The 24305-nt window shown below is 42.6% G+C and overlaps 1 protein-coding gene across 4 annotated transcripts in view; it reads left to right on the top strand.

Moving 5' to 3' along the window:
• Window positions 1-4301: 4301 nt before the first annotated feature.
• Mfsd14a (major facilitator superfamily domain containing 14A) overlaps window positions 4302-24305 on the top strand; it is a 31525-nt gene continuing 11521 nt past the window's right edge. The window contains exons 1-5 of one of the 4 annotated variants that reach the window (XM_006501031.3): window positions 4302-4595; window positions 15491-15586; window positions 18409-18471; window positions 19081-19208; window positions 21510-21624. In XM_006501031.3, the coding sequence (XP_006501094.1) occupies window positions 4512-4595; window positions 15491-15586; window positions 18409-18471; window positions 19081-19208; window positions 21510-21624 (486 nt within the window). In that variant the 5' untranslated portion in view covers window positions 4302-4511. The other 3 variants (NM_008246.2, XM_006501030.1, XM_011240023.3) reach the window with 3 other exon arrangements.

Below are 24305 nucleotides of genomic sequence, written 5' to 3'. Positions count from 1 at the left end.
TCTTTGTTTTGTTGTGTTGTGTTGTGTTTTTTAAAAGAGATTTACTTCTGTCAGGAAATTCAATCCCTAAATGTTTCAGCTTGTAGGCCCCTAAAACATTTTCCTTATTGGCCTCAGTTCCATTATCACACTTGAGAAAACTCAATTCAGATTTTATCAAGTTCATACTGAAATATTTCCAGTTATCTTTAAAATGACTTTTTACTGGATTTTGGGTTTGAGTGAGGATACAGTTGAAGTTTGTGTTTTCTCTTTGATCTAAAACACTGTGCCCCAGTTTCCATTGCTCTCCCTAGGATAAGACTTCCAAAGACTCAGAGCCTCTCATACCACATCGCCTTTTCGCCTCTTGTGTGCATGCCCTTGGACTTAGTCCCTTTGCTCTTCTCCTCAGCTGGAAGCAGCTCATAGGCTGCTACTGCTACGTTAATGACTTAGGCAAGGATAGGTTAAGATTTTCCAGGGTTCCTCTATGTACACCTGGCTATCCTGGAACTCACCATGTAGACCAGATTGTCCTGGGACTCAGAGAGAGAGACCCACCTGTCTTTGCTTCTTAGTTGTGAGATTAAAGATCATAGGCCACTGTGTTTGGCTATGGTCCTTTTTTTAAAAAAATATTTTCTTTCTTTGTTTCTTTTTTTTTTTTATATCTTCTGTATAAGGTTGCTCTGTTTTCACACACACCAGAATAGGGACTCAAATCCCATTACAGATGGTTGTGAACCACCATGTGATTGCTAGAAGTTGAACTTGGGACCTCAGAAACAGCAGCCAGTGCTTATAACCACTGAGCTATCTCTCTAGGCCCCCACAATCCATCTTTTTAAGACCATGCACTTGAATCAGTGTTTCTGACTCAGTTTGTGGGGTGTTTCCTTGTGTTCATTCCTAGCTTTTAGAGAAGCTGATGCAGGCCTTAAACTTTGATGTCATGGTTTGTGTTCTCTGTCTTCTTACAGTGAAACAGTTTGACTCCTAATATAATACTTGTGTTTTATTATGAATCTAAATGCTGCAATACCAATATTCTAATGACAAACACACTGTGTAAAATTAAAAGTTCATTTGCATTTTGTTTATTATTAGAATGTAGCCTGTCCACTAAAGATGTACATTCAAAGAACATGTATTTAAAAGTTAGTGTGCTTAAAGTAAGGCCAGGCATGACAACATGCACTTTTTTTTACTTACTCACTTTACATCCTACTCACTGCTCGCCCACTACTCCCACAGTCCTTTCCCTCCCCCTCTCGCCGTCTGGCACACCCTTTTGGTTCCAGGATTCAGGAGGCAGAGGCAGAATGATCTTTGTGAGTTCCAGGCCAGCCAGTCCTACGTGGTGTGACCATGTCTCAGAAAAAAACAAAATGGAATTCAGGTCTTCTCTGCATGGTTATTAGTGCAACAGAAATAGGCTCATTAGTTTTTATTTGTATTTGTATCCAGTTTTATGATTTTTTTTTTTTTTTTTTTGGTTTTTCGAGACAGGGTTTCTCTGTATAGCTCTGGCTTACCTGAAACTCACTTTGTAGACCAGGCTGGCCTCAAACTCAGAAATCCGCCTGCCTCTGCCTTCTGAGTGCTAGGATTAAAGGCGTGAGCCAGCACACCCGGCCTTTGTATCTAGTTTTATAAATGTAAGCTTTTATTATTGAATTCGCCTTTTTTTTTTTTTTACCAAACTCAAAACTTAAAAACTATGTAAGTGAAACATTACAGTTCACAAAGAAGTCTGCATAGTTCCTATGTTTGTCCCACTCCATTGGCAAGTGCCTTCTGTGGGGAGTAATTTCCACCAGGTTATAGCTCGGTTTCTTTCTGAAAGGCAAGCATATGTGTCACTACGTTTACAGTGCTGCTTTTCCTGCACGATCGTGTTCTCTGTTCTGTAAGGCTTTTTCTGAGCTCTGTGTATTCAGTGATCACCTTGATACCTACTTTGCTTTGGGGCTCATTTGCTAACTTGTTTAAACTATTTTCATGCTTTGGCTCTCACCTAATTGTCCATGTGCCTAAGTAAATTCACTGACACTCAAGGATTTGAACACTGACATCCTTGTTCTACCCTGTCAGATCTTTTTGGGTATGTTATTTCTATTTAATGGGAGCATACACACTATTTTTTAAATCCTAGTCTTAAAAAGAACCGGTGAGCACTATTGTAGGTATTCAAATAGCTTGAATAACTGACAATAACCAATCATATTTTAAAAGTAACTTTGATATAGCTGAAGTATGATTTTTGGAGGTCATAAAAAGTTGGAGTAACCACATAGTATTTTTTTCCAGTCTTTCATTTTATTTTGTTTTTGGTTTTTCGGGACAGGGTTTCTCTGTATAGCCCTGGCTGTCCTGGACCTCACTCTGTAGTCCAGGCTGGCCTCGAACTCAGAAATCCGCCTGCCTCTGACTCCCAAGTGCTGGGATTAAAGGCGTGCGCCACCACGCCCAGCTCAGTCTGGTTTTCATGTAGCCTGGGGCTAACCTTGAATTTGCTGTAGAGGCTGGCCTTGAACTCCTGGTCACACTGTCTCTACAACACAAATGCCAGGACCGAAGATATGCACCACCACGCCTACCTTAGAACAACCTTCTTAATCCTCTACACCCATGCAAAATATGATCTCGGGATTTAGTTATGAAGTTTCTCCCACTCTCAACAGCTTGAAGTTGGACTTCAAGGAAGTTTCTATATGAGAATTTTATTTTTAAAGTAAGTATGATGAAAATCCTTACCACCCAAGATGCTTTTCTTTCCCCATCCATGAAAACTGGCTTATTTTCCATTTCTTGTCAGCATGCAAGTAGAAGAAACAGAACATCCAACCAGGTTTATTTTTAACATTTTATTTTGAAATTTACAGAAAAGCTACAGTAACCCTCACATGTGTGCCCCCTGCTTTCTCCTTTACCTTGTCTAATAGTTACTTAGGCCATGTAATAAATAGCCTGATGTTCAGTGGCCTGAAGAATCCACCCACACCCAGGCTGCTCTCAGATTTGTCCTTGAATTCCTGATTCTCCTTCATGCCAGGATCTAGGCATCCACTTCTATGCTGGGTTCACTGATTGTTGGTGATAGAATCCGCAGCCCTATGCTTACAGGAAAAGCACTCCAAAAGAACCAGCTACAGCCCCATCCCAGTAATGTGGCTAAGCTGGGTATTCATAGCTGAAGGTCTCATAAAGTTTGCAGTCAGCTCAAGGCTTGACCAGGCATAGAGGATCTCGTTCCAAGATAATCCACAAAGCTTTGAAGGAGATTTCAGCTCAACGGCAGCACCTCTCCATAGTTCCTCTGGTATTATGGCATAACAATCGGCAACCCCTGACTGGAGTAAATGAAGAGCCTAGCAAAAACATACAGTACCTTTTATGACCTCTCCTCTAAAGTCAGTGCTGTCATTTCTGCTTTGCCCTGTTAAAACAAGGTCATCCATCACTAACCAGGCCACAAGCCAGGAGAGGGAGGGAGCCCCTTCCACTTCTCCCAGGGAGGAATATCACTGAGTTTGGGAACATTTATCTTACTTAGAGCCACCACATCCAGGATCGCTGTTGCCACAGTTTGGTTTGTTTCCAGTTCCCCTTTATCGAACAGTTTGATGGGGGAAAGCATGTGTTGTGCTCGTTCATACCTAGCACTGAAGGTATATTTAAAGGAAAGTTTTCCAACAGTTACCAAAATGAAGACTTTGCTAGACATGGTGGCACATGACTTTGATCACAATATGGGAGGTAGTCAGGGAGATCTCTCAGTTTGAGGCCAGCCTGGTCTACATAATGTGCTGCCTCAAAGTAAATGTCAGTACTGTTAATATCACATTTCATATTCCACCTGTCTGCTCTTTCTACCAGTCTTCTAGTCAAACCAATTTTTAAAAGCCTATAAAGTATGGCATCTAGTTTACACTGGGAGAGAATGTACTGGTACGTGGGGGTATGTAAGCCAGCATGACCTAGCTGGGCATCAGATCAACAGCTAAAACTCCTCTACCTGCTACTGACCATTCCTGGAAAACTTTCCCGTTGTCCCCTTCAATTCTGTTTTGGTGGGGATGCATTTGATGCGGATGCTATTAGCCTGGGACGCCTGAGCATCTGAGAAACTATTTGTCAGATTTGAGTAGGTAAAAACTTTTCGGAACTTGAGTTCATCTGTGAAGGAAAAACTGTTAAAATAGCCATCGCTCAGCGCCTTAGAGGGCAAAAGCTAGGCAGCCAAAGCACCTGGCTCCACCCGCTCCCGCGGCACCTCCCAGTCCTCCGCTATTGCAGGGTTGGAGGGGCGTGCCCGCACTGCGGGGGCGTGGCTGCGTCACGGGGGCGTGGCGAGCGACTCAGCCGATCGCACGATGTGACGCGCCGCCCGAGGCAGGCCGGGCCCTCAAGATGGCGGCGTGCGCCCTGAGCGGCTCGGCCCGGCAGTAGTGGCGGGACCGCACTCGCCGCTGGGGCCGCCCGCCCCCTGAGTGGCTGCTGCAGCGCCGGGAGTCGAGGATGGTAAAATGACCCAGGGGAAGAAAAAGAAACGGGCCGCGAACCGCAGTATCATGCTGGCCAAAAAGATCATCATTAAGGACGGAGGCACGGTGAGTGCTGCTGGTTCCGCGCCGCAGGACGGCCCGGGTGCGGGCCCGGCTCGCTCTTCCCCCCGCTTCCGCCTTCGCTGGGCCGAGAGCGCCCTGCCCTTCCGTGCCGCCGGCGCTGCCGCGGTCTCGGCCTGCGGCCTCCGCGGCCTGGCTCCCCTGGACGCTGCTGGTACCTCCGGCGGGGCACTGCGTCTCGGAGCCTGCGGCCTCGGCCCACGTGCGCCCGGCCTCGGGGAGGAGGCGGCGGCCCCTCCGCAGCCTCGCCAGGCCCAGCGCGGCGCGCGGGGAGGCTGGGCAGCCTTGCGCTCCGTATGCTGTGGCGGGTGGCCGCCGCCGCGGCCCGCTGGGCCAGGGTACGTGCGTTGTCCCATCGCGGTCGCCGGGAGCCGGAGCAGCGGCTTGGAGCTGTTCGGCTACCTTGTCGGGGAGTGGGCTCGTCCCCTCTCCCGGCGTCGGAAGCCTGACCTTCCCTGGGGCCCTCTCCGTTAGAGAAATCTTCACCTTGTGCCTCAAAATAAGTCTTTAGAATTGGTCATGGCGTGAGGATCGGAGACAGATTCTGGCAGGCGGACTGAGGCTAAAAATGTGCCTTTTAGACAGTCGTTACTCGCAGAAAACTTTATGCACTGTGCAGTGTGCTACCAGACGTCGATATAGGATTTGTCATTGGAAAACAAACGTACACTTTTGTTGTGCTGTGTGTTTGTAGCGTTACACTCTGATCTTTGCTGACTCCTTTGGTATCGCGTTCCGAAATAGAATGGAAAAGTAAGATGTGTCTCTGTGGTGAAGTTGCAGACATTGTTTCTTTCCATTTGTTTGTAGTTTAATGGAGCCTTGATCAATGCTAGCAAAGCACTAAATATGTAAGTAGGCCACCGCGGAGGATTTGCTGAAATCAGTTTGAAATAAATGACAACTTTCTTTTGACATTTGAGAACATGGCCTAGTCCAACTGCCATCATTTAGAAAGCTTGGGACATATGGAACGATTTCGGAATATGTTCAGTTAACTGTCAGATTTATTAGTTGTCATAGCTTTGACTTTTAGTGAAAAAAGAGGGTTCAGAGCTTTCCAGATTTTCTTACTGTACCTGATCAAAGTATTACTTTGATGAATTCTCATTAGCTGTCTTGACCAAGTTAGTAGGAGCTATACTGGGAGGAAAGAATATCGTTGTCAGGTTTAGAGAGAGAAACTTATAACGAAGCATATTTTCAAAAACCAGGTGCTATTTAAGACCAATCTTTGCAAAAGACAAGAAGCAAGATAATTAAGGAGCAGACCTTTTTTTTTTTTTTTTTTTTTTTTTTTGGTTTTTCGAGACAGGGTTTCTCTGTATAGCCCTGGCTGTCCTGGAACTCACTTTGTAGACCAGGCTGGCCTCGAACTCAGAAATACGCCTGCCTCTGACTCCCGAGTGCTGGGATTAACGGCGTGCGTCACCATACCCGGCAGGAGCAGACCTTTTATAATGTTTGGATTTTTGTCTGGTTTGCTCTGTAAAATATTTTTTTGATGAGATAGTAGGGATCAAACTTAGAGCTCATGTCAGCCTCCAGAAGAGTCATTCCAAATTCTGACTTTGAGAAGAGATACATGTTTTTGTTGTTGTTGGGATTTTGCTTTGTGTCTGAGGACAGATCTCAGGTCGTTCAGAAAGACTTCAGACTTAGGACCCTCCTACTTGTGCTTCCCAAGTGCTGGGATTATAGGTGTGTGTGCTGCCATGCCTGGCGAGAAGAGGTTCTGTTTGTTTAAGTCTTTTTGCTATTTATAAAGATATAGCAAATTTCTAGCTTGCTTTAGTACACAAAATACTTTTTACTAGTAAAAATGTCTTGGTGGCACACTAAATCAATGAAAACTTTCCTTGAAAGTCAGGTCTTAAGAACATCGTCCTTTCCCATCTTACTCTGCCTCACTTTCCTTTTCATTCTGCCTTTTTTTTTTTTTAAGATTATTTATGAGCCAGGTGGTCATTCCAGCACTCGGGAGGCAGAGGCAGGTGGAGCTCTGTGAGTTCAAGGCCAGCCTGGTCTACCGAGTAAACTCCGTTCAGCCAAGACTCCACAAAGAAACCCTGTCTCAAAAACAAAACAAAGATGTACACACACACATGTGGAGAGCTGTGAGCAATCGCACACACAAGTGTTTTTGCCTAAATGTATGTATGCGTTCAGCATGATTGCCTGGTGTCTGAGGAGGTCAGAAGAGGGAATTCCGTCCTCTGGGTTTGAGCTGCCGTGTGAGAGCTGAGAAACAGTACTCTGCAAGAGCCACAAGTGCAGCTCAGCCAGAATGGCTAAGCCACTCCTCCAGTTTCCATTCTTTTGTTTTGTTTTGTTTTTTTTTCAGGACAGGGTTTCTCTGTGTAGCCCTGGCTGTCCTGGAACTCACTCTGTAGACCAGGCTGGCTTCGAACTCAGAGATCTGCCTCCCAAGTGCCGGGATTAAAGGCGTGCGCCACCATGCTTTTAATAGTACCGGCAGTTTCCATTCTTAAGCACACCGGTACTATCTCTTGTCATCATTGAATCCCACTGGGCCTCTAGTATATGGGTGGGTAGATGGATGGATAGCTTGTGTGTGTGTGTGTGTGTGTGTGTGTGTGAGAGAGAGAGAGAGAGAGAGAGAGAGAGAGTGTTTGGTTTAAGGTGACACTGCTTTTCTGCCTGTCTACGTATATAAATTAGACTACTCTTGTGAACATTGCTTTGATTTCACATGTATGGATGTTTTGCCTGCATATATGTCTCACCATGTGAGTGCTGAAGAGAAGAGGGCATCAGATCCCCTGGAACTGGAGTTATGGTTGGTTGTTAGCTGCCATATGGGTCCCAGAAATCAAACTAGGGTCCTGTGAAAGAGCTGGTGGCAGGTGAGCTTTACTCCTGGGCATTTCTCCAGTCTTCACCACTCCAACCCACCCCCTTTGTTAAGGGAAAAATTGACTGGTTTCCTCTTGTGTGTTGTGTTGTAGATCGTTGTGGAGATATTGTTACTGACGTTACAATTCGAGCCTTTAAAGACGACATACCGTTGGATCCTGTGGCAGTCTTTGAACAGTATTTGATACAGTTGATCAATGAGTGATCTGAGTCTCTTTATTGTTTTTTAGGGTTAATGTTCCTAGTTTGTTCAACCAATTTGAATCTTGTTGAAACCGATACTTGCTGGTGATTTGGCAGAATTAGAGTAGGTTCAGTTGTCAGCTGAGAGTGAATGAAGCTTCTGAATGGGTGTGCGTGCCGTGCCGTGCCTCGCACGTGCTAGGCAAGTGCTCTGTCTGCCGTGAACTCGCACCCTCAGCGTATGCTACTAATTTATTTATTTTCCCTTGAAGTTGTATTCAGTCTGCACTGAGGCCTGGATAAGGCGAATTTGTTGCAGCTTTAAGTAGTGTAGAACAAAGGTAAATCAGATTAACTTGTGTGATGGTAGGCATGAGGAGTTTTGTTGAGGTTGCTGGAAATACAAGCCCGGGTTTTCACAAATGCTAAGCAAGCACTTTATGGGTGAGCCACAGTACTCAGTGTGTATTAGGAGTTTTTAGCCAGATAAGTTCACTCTAAAGTTGTTTGCAAAATTTTTTTGTTATATTTTTCTGGCAGATTTTATTCTCCCCTTGAATTTTAAAAGTACTTACCTAAGCTTATTAAGCTAAGGGGAGATATATTTAATATTTACACTATGTGTACACACACACACACACACACACATATATGAAATATTTATACAATGTAACAAGTAAAATAAATCACTATTTTGTTCATGTGGCTTACATTAAGACTATGAAGTTATTTTTATTTAGACATACAACTTTACCTTTCTAAAACTATTCATGGCCTTGTATCCATTACACACAGTGCTGCATTACATAAGGGCATTTTTTCATTCAGCGGGTGATGTGCTTTGACAGTAGCTCCCAGTATGCCCCACCTTCCCTTTTTTGTCATCTTGCAAGGCTTCTTTGGTCCACTAGACAACTTGATTCTACTTTCATGTCATAACTACACCCATGATTTTGTGTATTTGTAAAATTAAGGAGTCATACATGACAGAAAACATGGGTTGTCTTCCTGAGACTCACCTCATTCACTTAATGTCTTTCTCCAGTTGTACAGATTTTTATGCAAATTATGTTAATTGTTTTGTTGTTTAAATTTTTTCAAGAGCAGGTTTCTCTCTATAGCCCTGACTGTCCTTTTGGAATGCACTTTGTAGACTAGGCTGGCCTCAAACTCTAAGATCTACCTGCCTCTGCCTCCCAAGTGCTGCGATTAAAGATGTGCACTGCCACCACCTAGCCATATTAGTTGTGGATATGTATGTATGTATGTGCGTGTGTATGTATGCTTTCTCTGCTCCTCTGTTAAGGAGCAACTAGGTTCCCATAACTATTGTTGCAGTAAGCAGTGGTGTGCAAATGTTTGTGCTATACTGATTTGGGCTCCTTTGGGTATGTATTACCAAGGAGTAGTAGGTAGGCCCTGGTCTTGTAGCAGATGTGCTGTTAGTGTTTTGAGAAAGCTCTTACTGCTGTCCATATCCCCGCCTGCAGTACACGAGGCTTCCCTCCCCTTTGCTGACCTCCTAGCTGGCACTTGTGTTTCCCCTCTGAGTGACTGTCTGGTTAAAGTGATGGGGTTTCAGTACGGTGCAAATTTGTATTTCTCTTGTGAGATGGGACATTTTTTCATGTGTTTGTTTTCATTTCATTTGCCCAGTTATTGATTGGGTTGTTTGATTTACTGCTTACCTTTTTAATTCTTTGTATAAGATGTCAGATGCATGGGTAGCAGGGATCTTTCTTCTCCCACTCTCTAGCGGTGCCCATCCTTGCTGTGCAGAAGGACGCTCCTTACTTTCATGTAACCCACCTGTCCATCCTGACATTGTTTCCTGTTAGAAGATCCTTGCCTGCTCCTCGGGTTCCATGATTCAGGTCTTTGATCCATTTTGAATTGTTTTTTGTGAAAGATGCAATCTAGGGATCTAGTTGATTCTGTCGTAGTTAGAAATGCACACCTTTGGTTTAAGAAGCTCTCCTGTCTCCAGGACGTGTTTCTCTGCAGCTGTCAAAATTTAGGTGGCTGTGACTGTGTGGGTTTATTTCTGGGTTCTCCTTTCATTTCTGTTTAACTTACTGTGACTGTTGTGTGCCAATGCCAGGCTGGGTTTGTTTGTTTGTTTACTATGCCACTATCATATAGTTTGAGGACATTGTTATGCCCTAGTGTTGGTCTTTCTGCTAAGGATTGCTTTGGATATTTATTTACTTTTGCTTTTATTTTCTAGTTTGAGGCATGGCATTGGAATTTTGATGGGGATTGCATTGAATCTGTAGATAGCTTTTTGTAGGACGGTCATTTTCCAAGATGCTTCCAGTCCGTGGCCATGCCATGCCATTCTGTTCCCCAGTGTCTTCCTCTTCGTCACTTTCTTCAATGTTTTCAAGTTTCATCATAGGTTTCTTTTACTGCTTTAGTTATGTTTTCTCCAAGACATTTATTACTTTTATGTATATGAGTTTTTTACCTGATTACATCTGTGTACCGCATTTGTGGCTGGTGTCCTTGGCGACCAGAAGAGAGCATGGATCTCCTGGGATTGGCTTTCCAGATGGTGGAGAGCCACTGTGTGGGTGCTGCAATTTAAACCTGGACCTTCCTTCCGCAAGAGCAGCTAGTGATCTTAGCTTGCTAAGTCAGCTCTCTGATCTTCTAATATATATTTATTTTGAGATAGTTGTGAGTGGGATTATTTTCCTAATTTTCCTCTCAGAGCATTTGTTACTTATGTATAGGAAGTGTAATAATTTTGTATGTTAGTGAGAGTGTTTATTGACATTTTATTGGAGTTTTGTCTTTAGGCTCTAATTTACAGAATTATCTAACCTGCCTGTAGGAATGTTTGGCTTTGTCCTTTCCTCTGAGTGTCCCTTTTGTTTATCTTAACTGCTCTAGCTAAGACTTCAGTGTTCTGTTGAGTAAGTAAAGGAAGTGATTACTCTCTTCTTGTTTCCGATTGTAATGGAAATGTTTTTGAGTTTTCCCCCTGTTTAGTAGTCTTTCTCAGATTTAAGAGCGGGACTGTTTGAGAACAGAAAAGTCACTGTAGCATAAGTCACTTACTATATGTTAAATCCTGTCTGTAGTTTGCCAACCACCATTTTACCCACGACAGTAATGATGGCATTGGTGAATTTGCAGTAAAGATGTTGGCTCTCAGTTTTAGTGCATACAAAGACATGGTTAAAGTTTCTAGGACTAAGAGGTAAAGTTGAGAAAGGTGGCGTGCATCTGAAATGAGCACTCTTGGGTCATTGCGGGAGATGGTTGTGGAGGGCAGTCTGGCTGCACTCAAATCCCAATCGCTTGCGCTGGACCCAACCTTGTCTCAAAGACAGAGGGAAAGGAAGATGGTTGGACCCAAAGCAGCTTGTGCCATTCAGAATACGTCCTATCAATTGTTAAATCATTGTCTTTTGTAGTGTATACTAATTATAACACTACTGTTTAAGGATATGAGCCACACAGTTTTTACATGAGTTATATATTTTATTGAGATTTAATTTTGTTAGATTTATTTAGAGTACATTCGTTTATTTATTTCGACTTATTTATATCTAGTATATGCTCATGGGTGTTTTGCTTGCTGTGTGCTCAGATGGTTGTGAGCCAGTGTAGTTGGTGGAGACATAGCCCAGGTTCTCTGGAAGAGAAGCAAGTGTCCTTAACCACTGCCATCCCCCAGCCCAAGGTCACTTGTTTTTATAAGGTCTTCATTGGTTTTTTTTTTTTTTTTTTTTTTTTTAATGTAGGCATGGTACTACACCACTGATAAGCTAGAAAGTTCTTTGTACTAAATCAAATCAGTTCATTATAGTGAATTCACAAATAAAATCATTACACAGCAAGACCAAGGTAGCCATTTAAGTGCTTGTCCAGTCCCTAACTGCGCATCTCAGTGCCTCTCAGTACAGTAGAGTGGCTCTTCTGAAGCCTGGGAGCTTCAACTAAGTCTTACCTTTATCCATTATTATTACTCTTTTTACTTTGACTGTGACATCATCGTCGGCGGTGTTACTGTTGTTTATGAGTGTGAGCAGGTGCTCGTGAGTACGTCATGGATGATGCCACAAGCATGTGTGAGTTCAGAGGACAAGCCTCAGGACTCAGTTCTCCTTCCATCTTTCCGTGGGTCCTGGGGACTGACCTCAGGCCTTGAGGTTTGTTTGTTGCAGCAGGTGTTTTTACCAGCTGAACTCCATTATATTTAATGCCCTGATTAACACAGGAAAAAGAAAAGAATTATGACAATTGAAACTTGGAAAAGGGTAGTTTTGTGTCCTCTGTGCCTCATGTCCTTTGCCTGCCATTTGTTTCTGCGGCACCTAGTATCACCTCTTAGTCCCCTTCCTAATGCTGCACTTTTCTGACACTCACACCTCCTAATAGTAAAGAGATGCAACTGGCCCAGTCTGCTCGTCAGCAGATGAGGGGATAAGGAAAACGTGGCACATGTACAAAGTGGAATAGTCTATAAAGAAAAAATGGAATTATGAGATTTACAAAAAAAGGAGGGCCCAGAAAATAATTTGAGGGTAACACAAACTTAGGGGGAAAATATACATTTCCCCCTTGTATGCAGATCTAGCCTGTAATGCATATATGTATATATGAAAATGTATAGTTCTGTATAGTAACTTAGGAAGATGGACTTATTTTGGAGATAGGGTCTCATGTAGCCTGGGCTGTCCAGGAACTAACTTCACTATGCAGGCGGGGATGGCCTTAAACTCCTGATCTTCTTCTTCTTCTTCTTCTTCTTCTTCTTCTTCTTATTATTATTATTATTATTATTATTTTAAATTATTGTTTCTTCAACTGATGGGATTCTAGGAGTGTACCACTATTCCAGACTACTTTAGAGACTTTAAATTTTTTTTTTTTTTGGTTTTTCGAGACAGGGTTTCTCTGTGTAGCTCTGGCTGTCTTGGAACTCACTCTGTAGACCAGGCTGGCCTCGAACTCAGAAATCCGCCTGCCTCTGCCTCCCGAGTGCTGGGGTTAAAGGCGTGCACCACCACGCCCGGCTGAGACTTTAAAATTTTAATGTGTCTGGGTGCGGTGGCACACAGTTTCAATACTGCGGAGAGAAGAGCAGGTGGGTCTCTGTGAGTTCAAGGCCAGCCTGATCTACAAATCGAGTTCTAGGACAGCCAGGATTACACAGAAAAACTGTCTTGGAAAACAAAACAAAACAAAATTACTGTGTGTGAGTGTTTGGCTTGCATATGTTTCTGTGTATCGTGCATTTTTTGCCCATTAAGGCTCTAAGAAGGTGTTGGATCTCCCAAATTTGGAGTTATAGATAATGGTAGCTTTCATATGACTGCTGGGAATCGAACTACCCATATTGTCTGCAAGATAAAATGTGCCCAGAGAAGCAGAGCACCAGAGGCCTTCCTCTCTATCCTCTTCCACCACCTACTGTGGAGGATTGAACCAGGGGTCTCATGTATACCAGGGCTGCCACCAAACCTCCTCCCTCTTTTCTTCTGCTTTTAATGAGAATAGTCAGTGTCTAGACCCAGTCAGTCCCCAGTGCTTTCTACTCCATATTAAAGAATGGCCTCAGGATATTGCACAAGATAGAGGGTCTTTATAGACCCAGACATCTGTTTAAACAGCCTTAAGGACGTGTATTTCTTTTCCTCTTCATATCCTTGGGACTGGTTCCAAGACTCCCCTCCCATGCCAGAAGATGCTGATGCTCAAAAATTGCATACTATTTGAAATAATAGATACCCAGCCTCCTGTGTACTTTCTTATCTCCAGGTTACTTGTAGGATCTCATTCAGTGCCACTGCTCTGTGACGGTTGGCAGACTATTTCCTAGGCAATGGTGACAGAAGAGCTGCGTGTTCAGTGTGAACATGATTTTTGATGTGCAGCTGGCGGGATTGGTGGATGCAGAACCCCTTGCTGTAGAGTACCAGCTGTACTATCTTTGGTAGGTGTGTGGTAGGCAGCACCTCCGTAGCTTATGCATCAGTATTGGCTTCAAATGGGTGTTTATGTGGATAAATTAGCAAGCTGTTTTCTTAGATTATATATTTTGTTTAAACGAATATAGTTAGGATTACTGCTTACCCATTTAATCATGGTATCTGCCAAAAGTTGAAGATTATTGTAGTATAACTTGTTTGTAAGTAGTTTTTCTAAAGTAGTATTCTGACAAGTACATATGATTTAAAATATTCAATTATTTAAAAGCACAAGTTTTGGTTTACATTGTTTCAGTTAGGTAAGGATAAGATTTAAGGATTGGAGGTATAACTTGGTGGTAGAGCACGTGTCTAGCATTTGTGGAGCCCTGGGTTTGATGCTCAGATGCCAGAGCTAGAGAGTTGGTACTTTTAGTCGAGGTGCATCAAGATCCCTGAAATTGGTTTTGTCCTTTTGAAAGCAGATGTGGCTGCTTATCCTTCACAGTGGGTCGACTTCTCAAGGTATAAAATAGGAAGTCCATTATGTGAAATAGTTTTGTTAGAGATTATCTTAAAATAATGAGTGAGACACAGACCAGTCCTAAAGTTAGGCTCCATCCTAGATATTGATGACTGTTTGACTTCAGGTCACGATTTGTAAATTTCAGTTTTGTCTTGTTTAACGTGTTCAGTTTGTAGGCATACTGAAGTTTAAGTTTGCTGCTGGAGTTGGTGGAATAACTGTCACTTTCCCACTGAGAATGGAAAGGGGGCATCGGATGAGTGTTCTTTAAACCTTTCTACTTGAGAGCCCTTTCTCCTGAGGAATTTTTATGCATCCCTGGATATACAAGCATATAAAATAAGTATACAAATTGAACACTTAGAGAAGTTTTTCTTTTCTGTAACTAAACTGTTACTTCTCTGTGAGAGCAGAAAGCACCGTCATTCACAGCACACAGCACCACTGAGAGTCAGCAGAGCTCTTGGCAGTGTCACCAGTGTATGGGTGGCTGGGGGATTCACTGGTCCTTCCTTAGCCCCGGACTGCACTGCTGGCTGGGAGCTCCGGCTTGCAGCCACTGCTCAGTGCCACGAGAGTTTTGTGTTGTATATCACAATCCCTGGAAAGAAGTCAAAATTTGCTGCCTGCTTGCTTCTCAATCTGTATTGCCTTTGTTCTGTTGTAAAGTTGGAAACAGTAAGTTGAGTCATTGTTAGTGCAGGGCAGAGTGTAGGCTACCCTCAGTCACCTAGCAACCACATAACTGTCAGTAAGAGTCAGGTTGTAGGTGTTAGCCACTCTGGTATGCCACAGGATACAAAGAGAGGGGGTAGGGATTTAATTGTTATCCCTAAGGCAGTGTGCAAGGTGTAGCATCATCGAATGCCCTCCTGGGCAATGGAGTTGCTTCCCACACACATCCACTTTTTTTTTTTAAGGATTTATTTATTTTTATTTTTATTTTTTGCGTATTGCACTGCATGTGTGCCTGGTGCCTGCAGAAGCCAGAAGAGGGTGTTGGATCCCCTAGGACTGGAGTTACAGATGGCTGTTAACGAGGGTGTGGGTGCTGGGAGTCAAACCCAGGTCATCTGGAAGACTTAACAAGTGCTGTTAACCTGAGCCATCTTTTCCGCCCTGGAGTTTATTTCTAACCAGTGTGTGTGTTAACTTGTCTTTTTTGTGACAAAACACCTTAGGTGTTTGTTTGAATGCAGATCCTCAACTGAAAGACTAAAATTGGTTAAAGAGTCCAAACTGCAGTTTAGACTAGCTATACCCCATTGTTAGGTAGCATGTTCTTACTCAGTAAGTATTGAATATCTTCATCATTGTGAGTTATTCCGGAGTACACTGTTAACTTTTAACTTTTGAAAACCTGTCTTTTACAGCCTCAAGGAATAGGCTCCCCTAGTGTGTATCATGCGGTTATTGTCATCTTTTTGGAGTTTTTTGCTTGGGGACTACTGACAGCACCCACATTGGTGGTAAGTAATCCTTAATGTACATACTAGTTTTCTATGGCAGAAAAGGTGGCCTGTTTCCCTTTCCATAGCTATCCGACACTAACTGGTCATTTCCTGAGAAGTGGCCTGTACTTACTGCTTTTGTTATCTCTTGCAAGTATCCCTGACCTAGGGTGGTGGCACACGTGTGGGTGTGTCCCAGCAGAGACATGGTCGCCCTGATCGGTAGGGAGAGAGGAGGGATTTTTACACTGATTGGTTTAAGGAAGGTGAAATCCAGGGCCCTTATTACTCAACATAATTATTTTGAGGTAAATTGCATAGCTCTCTTCTCCTAAGTCAGTTTGTTTCATTTGAGCTCACGATCTACAAAGGCTAAAAGTGATGTTACATATGTTTTTCAAGATTTGGAATCATAGAGGTCTGTTTTCCTGAACCAACAGCTCAGGTGATGGATAATTTCCTCAGTCAGTGAGGAAAAGAAAGTTGAGTGCCATTCCCACACATAGAGGAGTCTGTGTGGGAGGCGCAAGCAGCTTACAGAAGCTCAGGGTAGAATTTTTAAGAAATGACATGTATGGGTATTTTGCCTGCCTGTATGTATGTCCACCACGCGCGCACCTGGTGCCCGCACGGAGGTATTAGGTTTCCTGGAACGGGGTTTGCAGGTAGTTCTGAGTCTCTAGAAGAGCAGCTCGGGAGTGCTTAGTCATGAAGCCATTTCTCTCTCCAGGCCCCGAGAAGAGAAATTTAAAACACTTCGCTTACTTGTATGTGTGGTCATGAGCTTGATCATTTTATACTCATGAGACATTAAAGATTGTTCATTTAAAAAAAAATCAAATGACCATGTAAGTAGATTGCAAGAGTCTAAAAATGTTCACAATCCATATTGTATGGCAGATTTATCTACACCTACATAATCATTGCTTTTTGTGTATAAAATATTGATGTTTAACAAGGTTACAAGGTTACAAGGTTTGAATACACAGGCCATAATCATCTTCAAATAAGTAGTTTTTCTTTATAATCTGTCATTTATTTAAAGCTAGGATAGCTCTCTCAGTAATATACTTAGCTATAAGAATGCTAGTTTGAATGCATTTTGATAGAGGTCCTTTTCTTTTTAAAAAGTAGAGCTAACTTACCTAAAATGGATCCATAGTTGTTCAGAATGTAGGGGTGTGTGTATGGGGTGTGCACGCACGCTAGCTCCTGAAGGGTTATCACTATGCTGCCCAGGCTTGCCATAAACTCTGTAAGCCCCTGCCTCAGCTTGCATAGGAGCTGGAGTCATGGGATAGAACTGTGTTAAGTCTGATGGGAAGGTTCTCCTGAAATCTTACCCACTGTGTGTCGAGACGTGACAAGAATGTGTAGCTTCTCGGTGGCCTTTACCTCTGCCATTATGAGAGTAAGTCAAATAGAGACAATTATAATGTGTTATCTGTTCAGTGATGCTTCCAAAATTTCTAGGCCTTAAAGCTTCGATAGTAAAATCGAACAAAAGAGTGTAGGGCTTCCTCATGCAAGCTGATGAGTGCTCTGCCTCTGAACTCTGTTTATTCCCGGTCCTGATAAAGCTGAAGTTAAACACCCTGAGTGTGGTGCAGAGTCCCTGCTTCAGTTCCTTGGGCCTTTATTGTAACTAACAGATGATGTCACCTCATCTGAAGTGACGAGAGAGCTTCATGGCTGAGAGGACTTGCTCTTCATCAGAGGACCCTAGTTTGTTTCCCAGCACCTCTGCTGGCAGTTCAAAACCATCTGCAGTTTCAGCTTCAGGAGACCCAGCGTTCTCTTCTGGCCCCCATAGATACTAACAAGCATGTGACACATACACAAATAAAACCCTTTAAAAGACGAGAAAAAGATACCTCAGGCTAGCAGTGCTCACTCACTTCCTCCCTTCCTGTCCTGGAATTAGTGTAGGGCCTCATGCATGCTAATCACGTACTCTAAAACCTCCAGTTGTAACTTTGCGATTTTGAAACTAGATAATTATTATTCCCAACAAATAAGAGAGCGCTGCCTGTGCATAGTAAGTTGCTTAGCAGTGTTGCCAACTTAGTGGTAGATGCTGGTGGGGTCTTTCCTCCTACTCCTCTCCAGGTTGTATAAAAACAAAACCAGAAACATGCTTTTTCTCGTTCATGTGCTTCTTTAATTCACAGTTACTTGTTATTTTCATCTTTCATCTCCGCTGGGTATAAATCCCAGGCAGGGCCTTGTCTGTGCCAGGCAATGCTCTACCATAGAGCTCTCCTCCAGTTTCCTCTAAGTTTCTCATTTTTTATTTATAAAAAATATGTTTTCCAAGGTCTCTTGTCATTGGCAAGAAGAGGAACTAAAGGAAAGGGGAGATGTCTTGGTTCTTGCAAAATGTCCTGAGTACGCTTAATGGCATTCTTCCTCTCTCTCGTGGCCTCCCCATGTCAGAACAGGCAGTGTTCTGAGTGGAAGAAGCGCTGGCTTCCAAGCCAGACGAGCGAGCTCAGTCGCTCCATCTCTGAGAGCCCACAGCACCATGCTAATCTGGAAATCCATATGAAATAAAACTAGACTGCATTATGAGAGGTTGTTTGAGCTTGGCGGAGGAGGCCCACACCTTTAATCCCAGCACTTGGGAGGCAGAGGCAGGTGGATCTCTGAATTCAAGGCCGGCCTGCTTTACAGAACAAGTTCTAGGACAGCCAGGGAGACACAGAGAAACCCTATCTTGAAGAAAGGAAGGAAGGAAGAAAAGAAAAAAAAGAAAAGCCAAGGGTAGGAGTTGTTTGAAAATGTTAACGTGGACAATTTACCGAGAGTAAAATGTAATGTGGCTTTTTTCTTTGTCTTAGGTATTGCATGAAACCTTCCCTAAACATACATTTCTGATGAATGGCCTAATTCAAGGAGTAAAGGTATGGTTAGTTCTATGTGTGTGCACATGTACACACATGTATTTATATTTATAGTTTTGTATGCTGATTGTATCCCTGAGGAATAAAGTTTTTATAACTAGATAGAGTATAATTTGAGTTATTAGTTAATTCTTTTTGGACTCTGGGCTCTATATAAGCTTTGACTCCGACTTTATATTTCTTATTTTTATATTAGAATTCTCGTTTAAGAGGTTTTAGTGCTCTTTCAACATTACAACCTGGTGTTAAGGAGAGTGGGGAGAAAGAAAAAATTTACTCCCAAACCCTTCATCCATGTAGTCTGCTTATAAAGTCTTTTTCCCAGTATAAACCAGATAACCTGTGATAGTCTTCCAGAATGGCTGGCTTCATTCCTGTAGTTTCATAGTTAATACTCAGGCAGAAGCCAACAGATGATTTCCTTAGCCAACCTAAAGAAATTTTAAAACAGTATGTAGGTAAGAAATAAATTACTGTTTATTTAAAACTAAATGATTTATTTATCCTAGAAGTAGAGTTACTATAAAGTTTTTTTGTTCCAGCAGAAGAGTTGATTGTTGGCTCATGCATATTGAGCATCAATCCTTTTTTTACCATTTGGATTTCTAGGGTTTGTTGTCATTCCTCAGTGCCCCACTTATTGGTGCTCTTTCTGATGTTTGGGGCCGAAAGTCCTTCCTGCTGCTAACAGTGTTTTTCACGTGTGCCCCTATTCCTCTGATGAAGATCAGCCCGTGGTAAGTGTGCTCCCCTCTGCAGTGAAGCAGCCAGGTCTGCTGGTGCTCTCCCAATGCTGCTTCATTTCTTGTCCTTTTCTGAGACCCTGGGCTTAGCTGTTTAGATTTAATTTTATTCTTAGTATTTTTTTCTTTGACACAGATAAGAAGGCTCAAGGGGCTGAAACCCAATATCTGAATAATGTGGTGAGGGTTTGCAATTAGATGCTGTTGTTAGAAGCATCGAGATCTGCAAGCAAACGTGCTTTTTAATTTCATGGCCCAGATTTCAAAGCAATCTTTAGAAACTGGAGAGATGTGCTGACATGTATTTTCTTAAGTAGGGATTTTGTACAGTTCATCCCTATCTATATTCATTAGGAATGGATTTATTAAAAAAAGCCCAAAATGGGGCTGGAGAGATGGCTCAGCGGTTAAGAGCACTGACTGCTCTTCCGAAGGTCCTGAGTTCAATTCCCAGCAACCACATGGTGGCTCACAAACATCTGTAATGGCCTCTTCTGGTGTGTCTGAAGAGAACAACAGTGTACTCACATAAAATAAATACATAAATAAATCTTTAAAAAAAAAGCCCAAAATGATAAATGCTCAAAATCTGTTTATTCCTTTTCATATCAGGAAGATTCTTGAGTTCAGCAGTCTTGAGCCTGAGTGTAAGTTATAGCGACCCAGACTCCACTCTGTCTCCGCTCCCTTCACAGTCACCTTAGCATTCCTGAAGCCCCCACTGTCTTATCAGCCTTAGGTGAACAACGGAAAGTGTGACTACAAACTTTGCTGGCTTTTGATGTGATCTGTTTTGTTTTACTTTGTTTTTGCAGCAAGGTCTTGTTATGTAGCAGAGACTGGGCTTGATCTCTGAATCCTGCCCAGGGTCACAAAGAGTGCTGGGTTACAGGCACACAGCCTTCAATACCACCTTCTTTTAAATCCTGCTCTTACCTACAGAACACATATCTTTTGTCAGATTTCTCTATACTTGTATTACAAGAACATTCTCAGCCACTCTAATAAAAATTAGGATTATAACTGGGGTTGTTCCAGCATACACCCTTAGTCCCTGCACACAGGAGGCAGAGGCAAGTTGAATCTCTTAAGTTTGAGGCCAACCTTTTCTACAGAGCTGAGTTCCAGGACACCCAGGCCTACACAGAGAAACCCTGTCCTGAAAAGCAGAAAACAAACAAAAGTGCATGTGTGTTATTCTTCACCTAGAGAAAAGGAGAGCAAGGTCATACACACAGAACAAATGCCCCAACCAGCAGGGATGTGTCTGTGTACATTTTTTTCTCTAGTGCTCTTTGTACTCCATGGCGTAGATATTTCCAGTGAGTGTCTAGAAATACTTAGGAAATATGTGAAAGGGTCTTCTCTCATAGGTTAAATGCCAGCTTTAAAACTCAAGGCTTTGATGAACATGCTGAAGATGCAAATGAAATCTTAACCAAAGGAATCTAACAAAAAATGTATTTTGGAAAGGACTATGATTGAAAACTTAGTAGCACTAAAGTCCTGATGAAATGGTAGTGTGAATGTTAATGACTAAAGGTGGAGGCCAGATTAATACTGGCCTTATTAGTGGCAATTACTTCTCCACCTTGATTTTGGAGAAAGTCGCTAAGCCGAGAGAGCACACTTTTTATGCTAGACTTGACTGGCTGCTGAGCCCCCGCTCCATGCTCGAGTGCTGCGGTGACAGGGCTCACCTCCGTGCCCAGCTTTTCATGTATATGTACTGGTTGAGGGCCTGCATCCAGTTCTTCATGCTCATACAGCAAGCTAGTTACCCATGAGCCACCTTCCCACCTGTCTCTTCTTTATAGTAGCTGTCTTAATTTTATGAGCACTGCCATTTAGGTTCCTTCAGTGTAAAGAGTTTGTTTTGCCAACAATTGGAGAGCCAAAAATAACTGGAGGGAAACATGTACCTTGTGTATACAAGCATGCAGGGACTTGTCTGTGTGCAGGCGTGAATCATACTGGCTTTTATTTTATTGTTGTTTGTTATAGAACAGTCAAGCCCTTGGCAGTTTAACTGATCAGATTGAGAGTTACCAGTATATACTGTCTAATGTTAAGTGCTGAATTCTCTAGAGAGGCTGAGCTGCTAGGGAGGGTCATTTCTAGCTATACATTTTCGCAGTAACTGGCCTAGGACTTACAGATGTGATCATTTATGCATTGTCCTGGAAAGCTCCTGGCTGAAATGAGTTGTTCGTACTGTAACTAATAGGCAGGGGAAGCATTTTAAGTGATGGTGCGTGTACTAACCAGGTTTTCTTGCTTGCCTTTCATTCTTAGGTGGTACTTTGCTGTTATCTCTGTTTCTGGGGTTTTTGCAGTAACCTTCTCTGTGGTATTTGCATATGTAGCAGATATAACTCAAGAGCATGAAAGGAGTATGGCTTACGGACTGGTATGTATACTTCTTCCTTCCGGCAGGCTTCTGTGTCTGCTGTAAAATGTCTGTAGTAAGTGTCCCTTTCTGCAAGAAGTACACTTATAGTCACGCATTAGATTGCATTTAAGTCTTTTCAGAGATGTGATGGTTCATGTCTGTAATCTCAGAATTAAGGAGACTGATGTATATCAGTCAATTAATCTAGGCTAATTAAACAAGACGCAGAAATCTAGAACCATACAAGCTTTCACAGTTACTATTCAGGAACTATCTATACGTGTTGTCATAATTTAAATGATTGTTTATCTATCTGTGTTATCATTTTTAATGGAATTCTAAAATAAGGAAATAAAATTACTAATTTAATAACTCATTGAATTAATATAAAATATAAGAGGCTAACATTTAGTTTAGGGTTTGGTAAACCTTTTTTGAGGCTTTGTGTGTCTGTGTGTATGTGTACACAATTCCTTTTAAGAGCGTAATAACCAGCCAGGCGCACGCCTTTAATCCCAGCACTCGGGAGGCAGAGGCAGGCGGATTTCTGAGTTCGAGGCCAGCCTGGTCTACAAAGTGAGTTCCAGGACAGCCAGGGCTATACAGAGAAACCCTGTCTTGAAAAAACAAAAAACAAAAACAAAACCAAAAAAAAGTGTAATAACCAGAGCCAGAGAGGTGGCTCAGCATGTAAACGGGCTTGCTGGCGTGCCTGACGATGTAAACGGGCTTGCTAGCCTGTCTGATGACCTGGTTTGGATCTCCAGAACCCACATGGTAGAAAAGAACTGACTTCTGCAGCTCTCCTGACCTCCATATGTGTGTCATGGTGGACCGGCCCTGCACACGTGCACACACACCTCGTAAGGTGAAAAGAGTGTCCTCAGACAGTTGCTTGCTGATATTTATGGTGACTAATTGTAGTTCAGTCTGATTTCCTTTCAAATCTAAGAATAAAATGACTGTCAGAACCATAGTCCTATACTGTTACTTAAATAGAAAGCTGTAGGGCAGTGAGGAGTTTGAGCAAACCCGAGATGCATGTGTGACAAACAAGGACTGGGTGTTGTAGCTGCCTGAGCTTTAGTTCCCTGAAAGATGATTTCTGATTCAAAGGTATTGCAAAAAACGAGGGTGGTGGAAGAATTTGGGAAAGGAAGGGTAGGGAGAAATGTAGGGGCAAACTCAAACAAAGTACTAGTGGATTTAGTTGTGGGGTTAAACCTGTAAGTAATGATGAGGCTGATAGCCAGTGGGGTTTTTGTTGTTGTTTTGGTGATGGTTGGTTTTTGTTTTGTTATGTTTTTGTTTTTAGAAAACCAGTTTTCTTGAAGTACACTTAAATCCATCCATTTCGTGTAGAGTTGTCCAACTATCATGACAATACAGTTGGAGCTTACGGTTATATTGAAGTAACTAACTTTTTCCTAGCCAAAGCCTTTTTCTTTTTTAGTGAGGGCTTTACTATACCCAGGCTGGCTTACTGCTGCCCCTGCGCTGGCATGACAGACAAAACTCCACAAGGCTAGTCGTGCATATCTTTAGTCCCAGGAGCCAGAGGCAGACCCAGGTATCTTTGAATTTAAGGCCAACCTGGTCTACAGAGCAATTTCCAGGACAGCCAGAGTTGTAAGGCACTCAAAAGAAAAATCAACAAAAAGAATTTTCCAGCTTGGTCACCTCATAGTTTTGACCGAGATCAACTGACGCATTTCCAACCTTTAAAGGCATAGCCTAGCAAATGACACTGACACAGAGATGATGTGGCTGTAGAGACAGGAGAAAGTGAGCTTTGTGGTCCTCTCCTTTCTGCCCGAAAGAAATGGCCACAGGCTGGCAGGATTGAGAGGGAAAAACACAGAGGGAGCCTGCTCTGGTGTCCTTGACTGCATTGCAGAAGTGAGCTCACCTGGGGTGATGGCGGAAGTGAGCGCCTCTGCCCCACGCGTGGCAGCTCCTGCTCTGTGCTCTGGCGCCATAATGAGACACCGTGCTGTCTGGTTTTAGGATATCTCCATTGACCCAAAGAACATTCAGACCCATTTATCATCCGCTACACCCTGAGGCCAGACAGCAGGCTGCACTCTGTCTCCATGCTTTTGCCTTTGTAGACATTTCATACAAATTGCATAGTATAAGTCAGTCTTTTTATGTCTAGGATCTTTCGGCTAAGTGCACTCTTGAGATTACCCGATCTATCCAAGTTGCTGTGTAGTGTTTTCGTGTTTGGGACAAACTACATTTTGTTAATTAAGAGGTGAATGCCTCTTGATGGATGCTTGGGTTAAAAGATACAGCTTTTTAAAAATTTAATTGTGAGAGACACAGGACCCTCAAATAGCAGCTTGTAGGTTTTGTTTTTTGTTTTTGTTTCCATTTTATTTTATATTTATGAGGGTGTTACCAGTAAAGATGAGAAGGGGTGATGGTCTGAGCTTGATTCCTGGGTCCCACATAGTAAAATGTAGAGAACCAACTGTGACAAGTTGTCCTCTGACTTCTATGCATGCATACATACATACATACATACATACATACATACATACATACATGAGTGAATGTTTAAAAAAATACCTGGATTCATTTTAATCATTATTCATAAAGTTGCAAATAAACACTATTGTGTTGATTAGCTACATTCAAAAGCCAAAATGGCATAGAAACAGTAAAGTTTCCATTTTCATTTCTTCTTTCTTTTT

This window comes from Mus musculus, chromosome 3, assembly GCF_000001635.26.
Source record: "Mus musculus strain C57BL/6J chromosome 3, GRCm38.p6 C57BL/6J".
Taxonomy (NCBI): Eukaryota; Metazoa; Chordata; class Mammalia; order Rodentia; family Muridae; genus Mus; species Mus musculus.
Note: the sequence above shows the minus strand (reverse complement) of the source record. Positions and strands in the feature narration are given on the sequence as shown.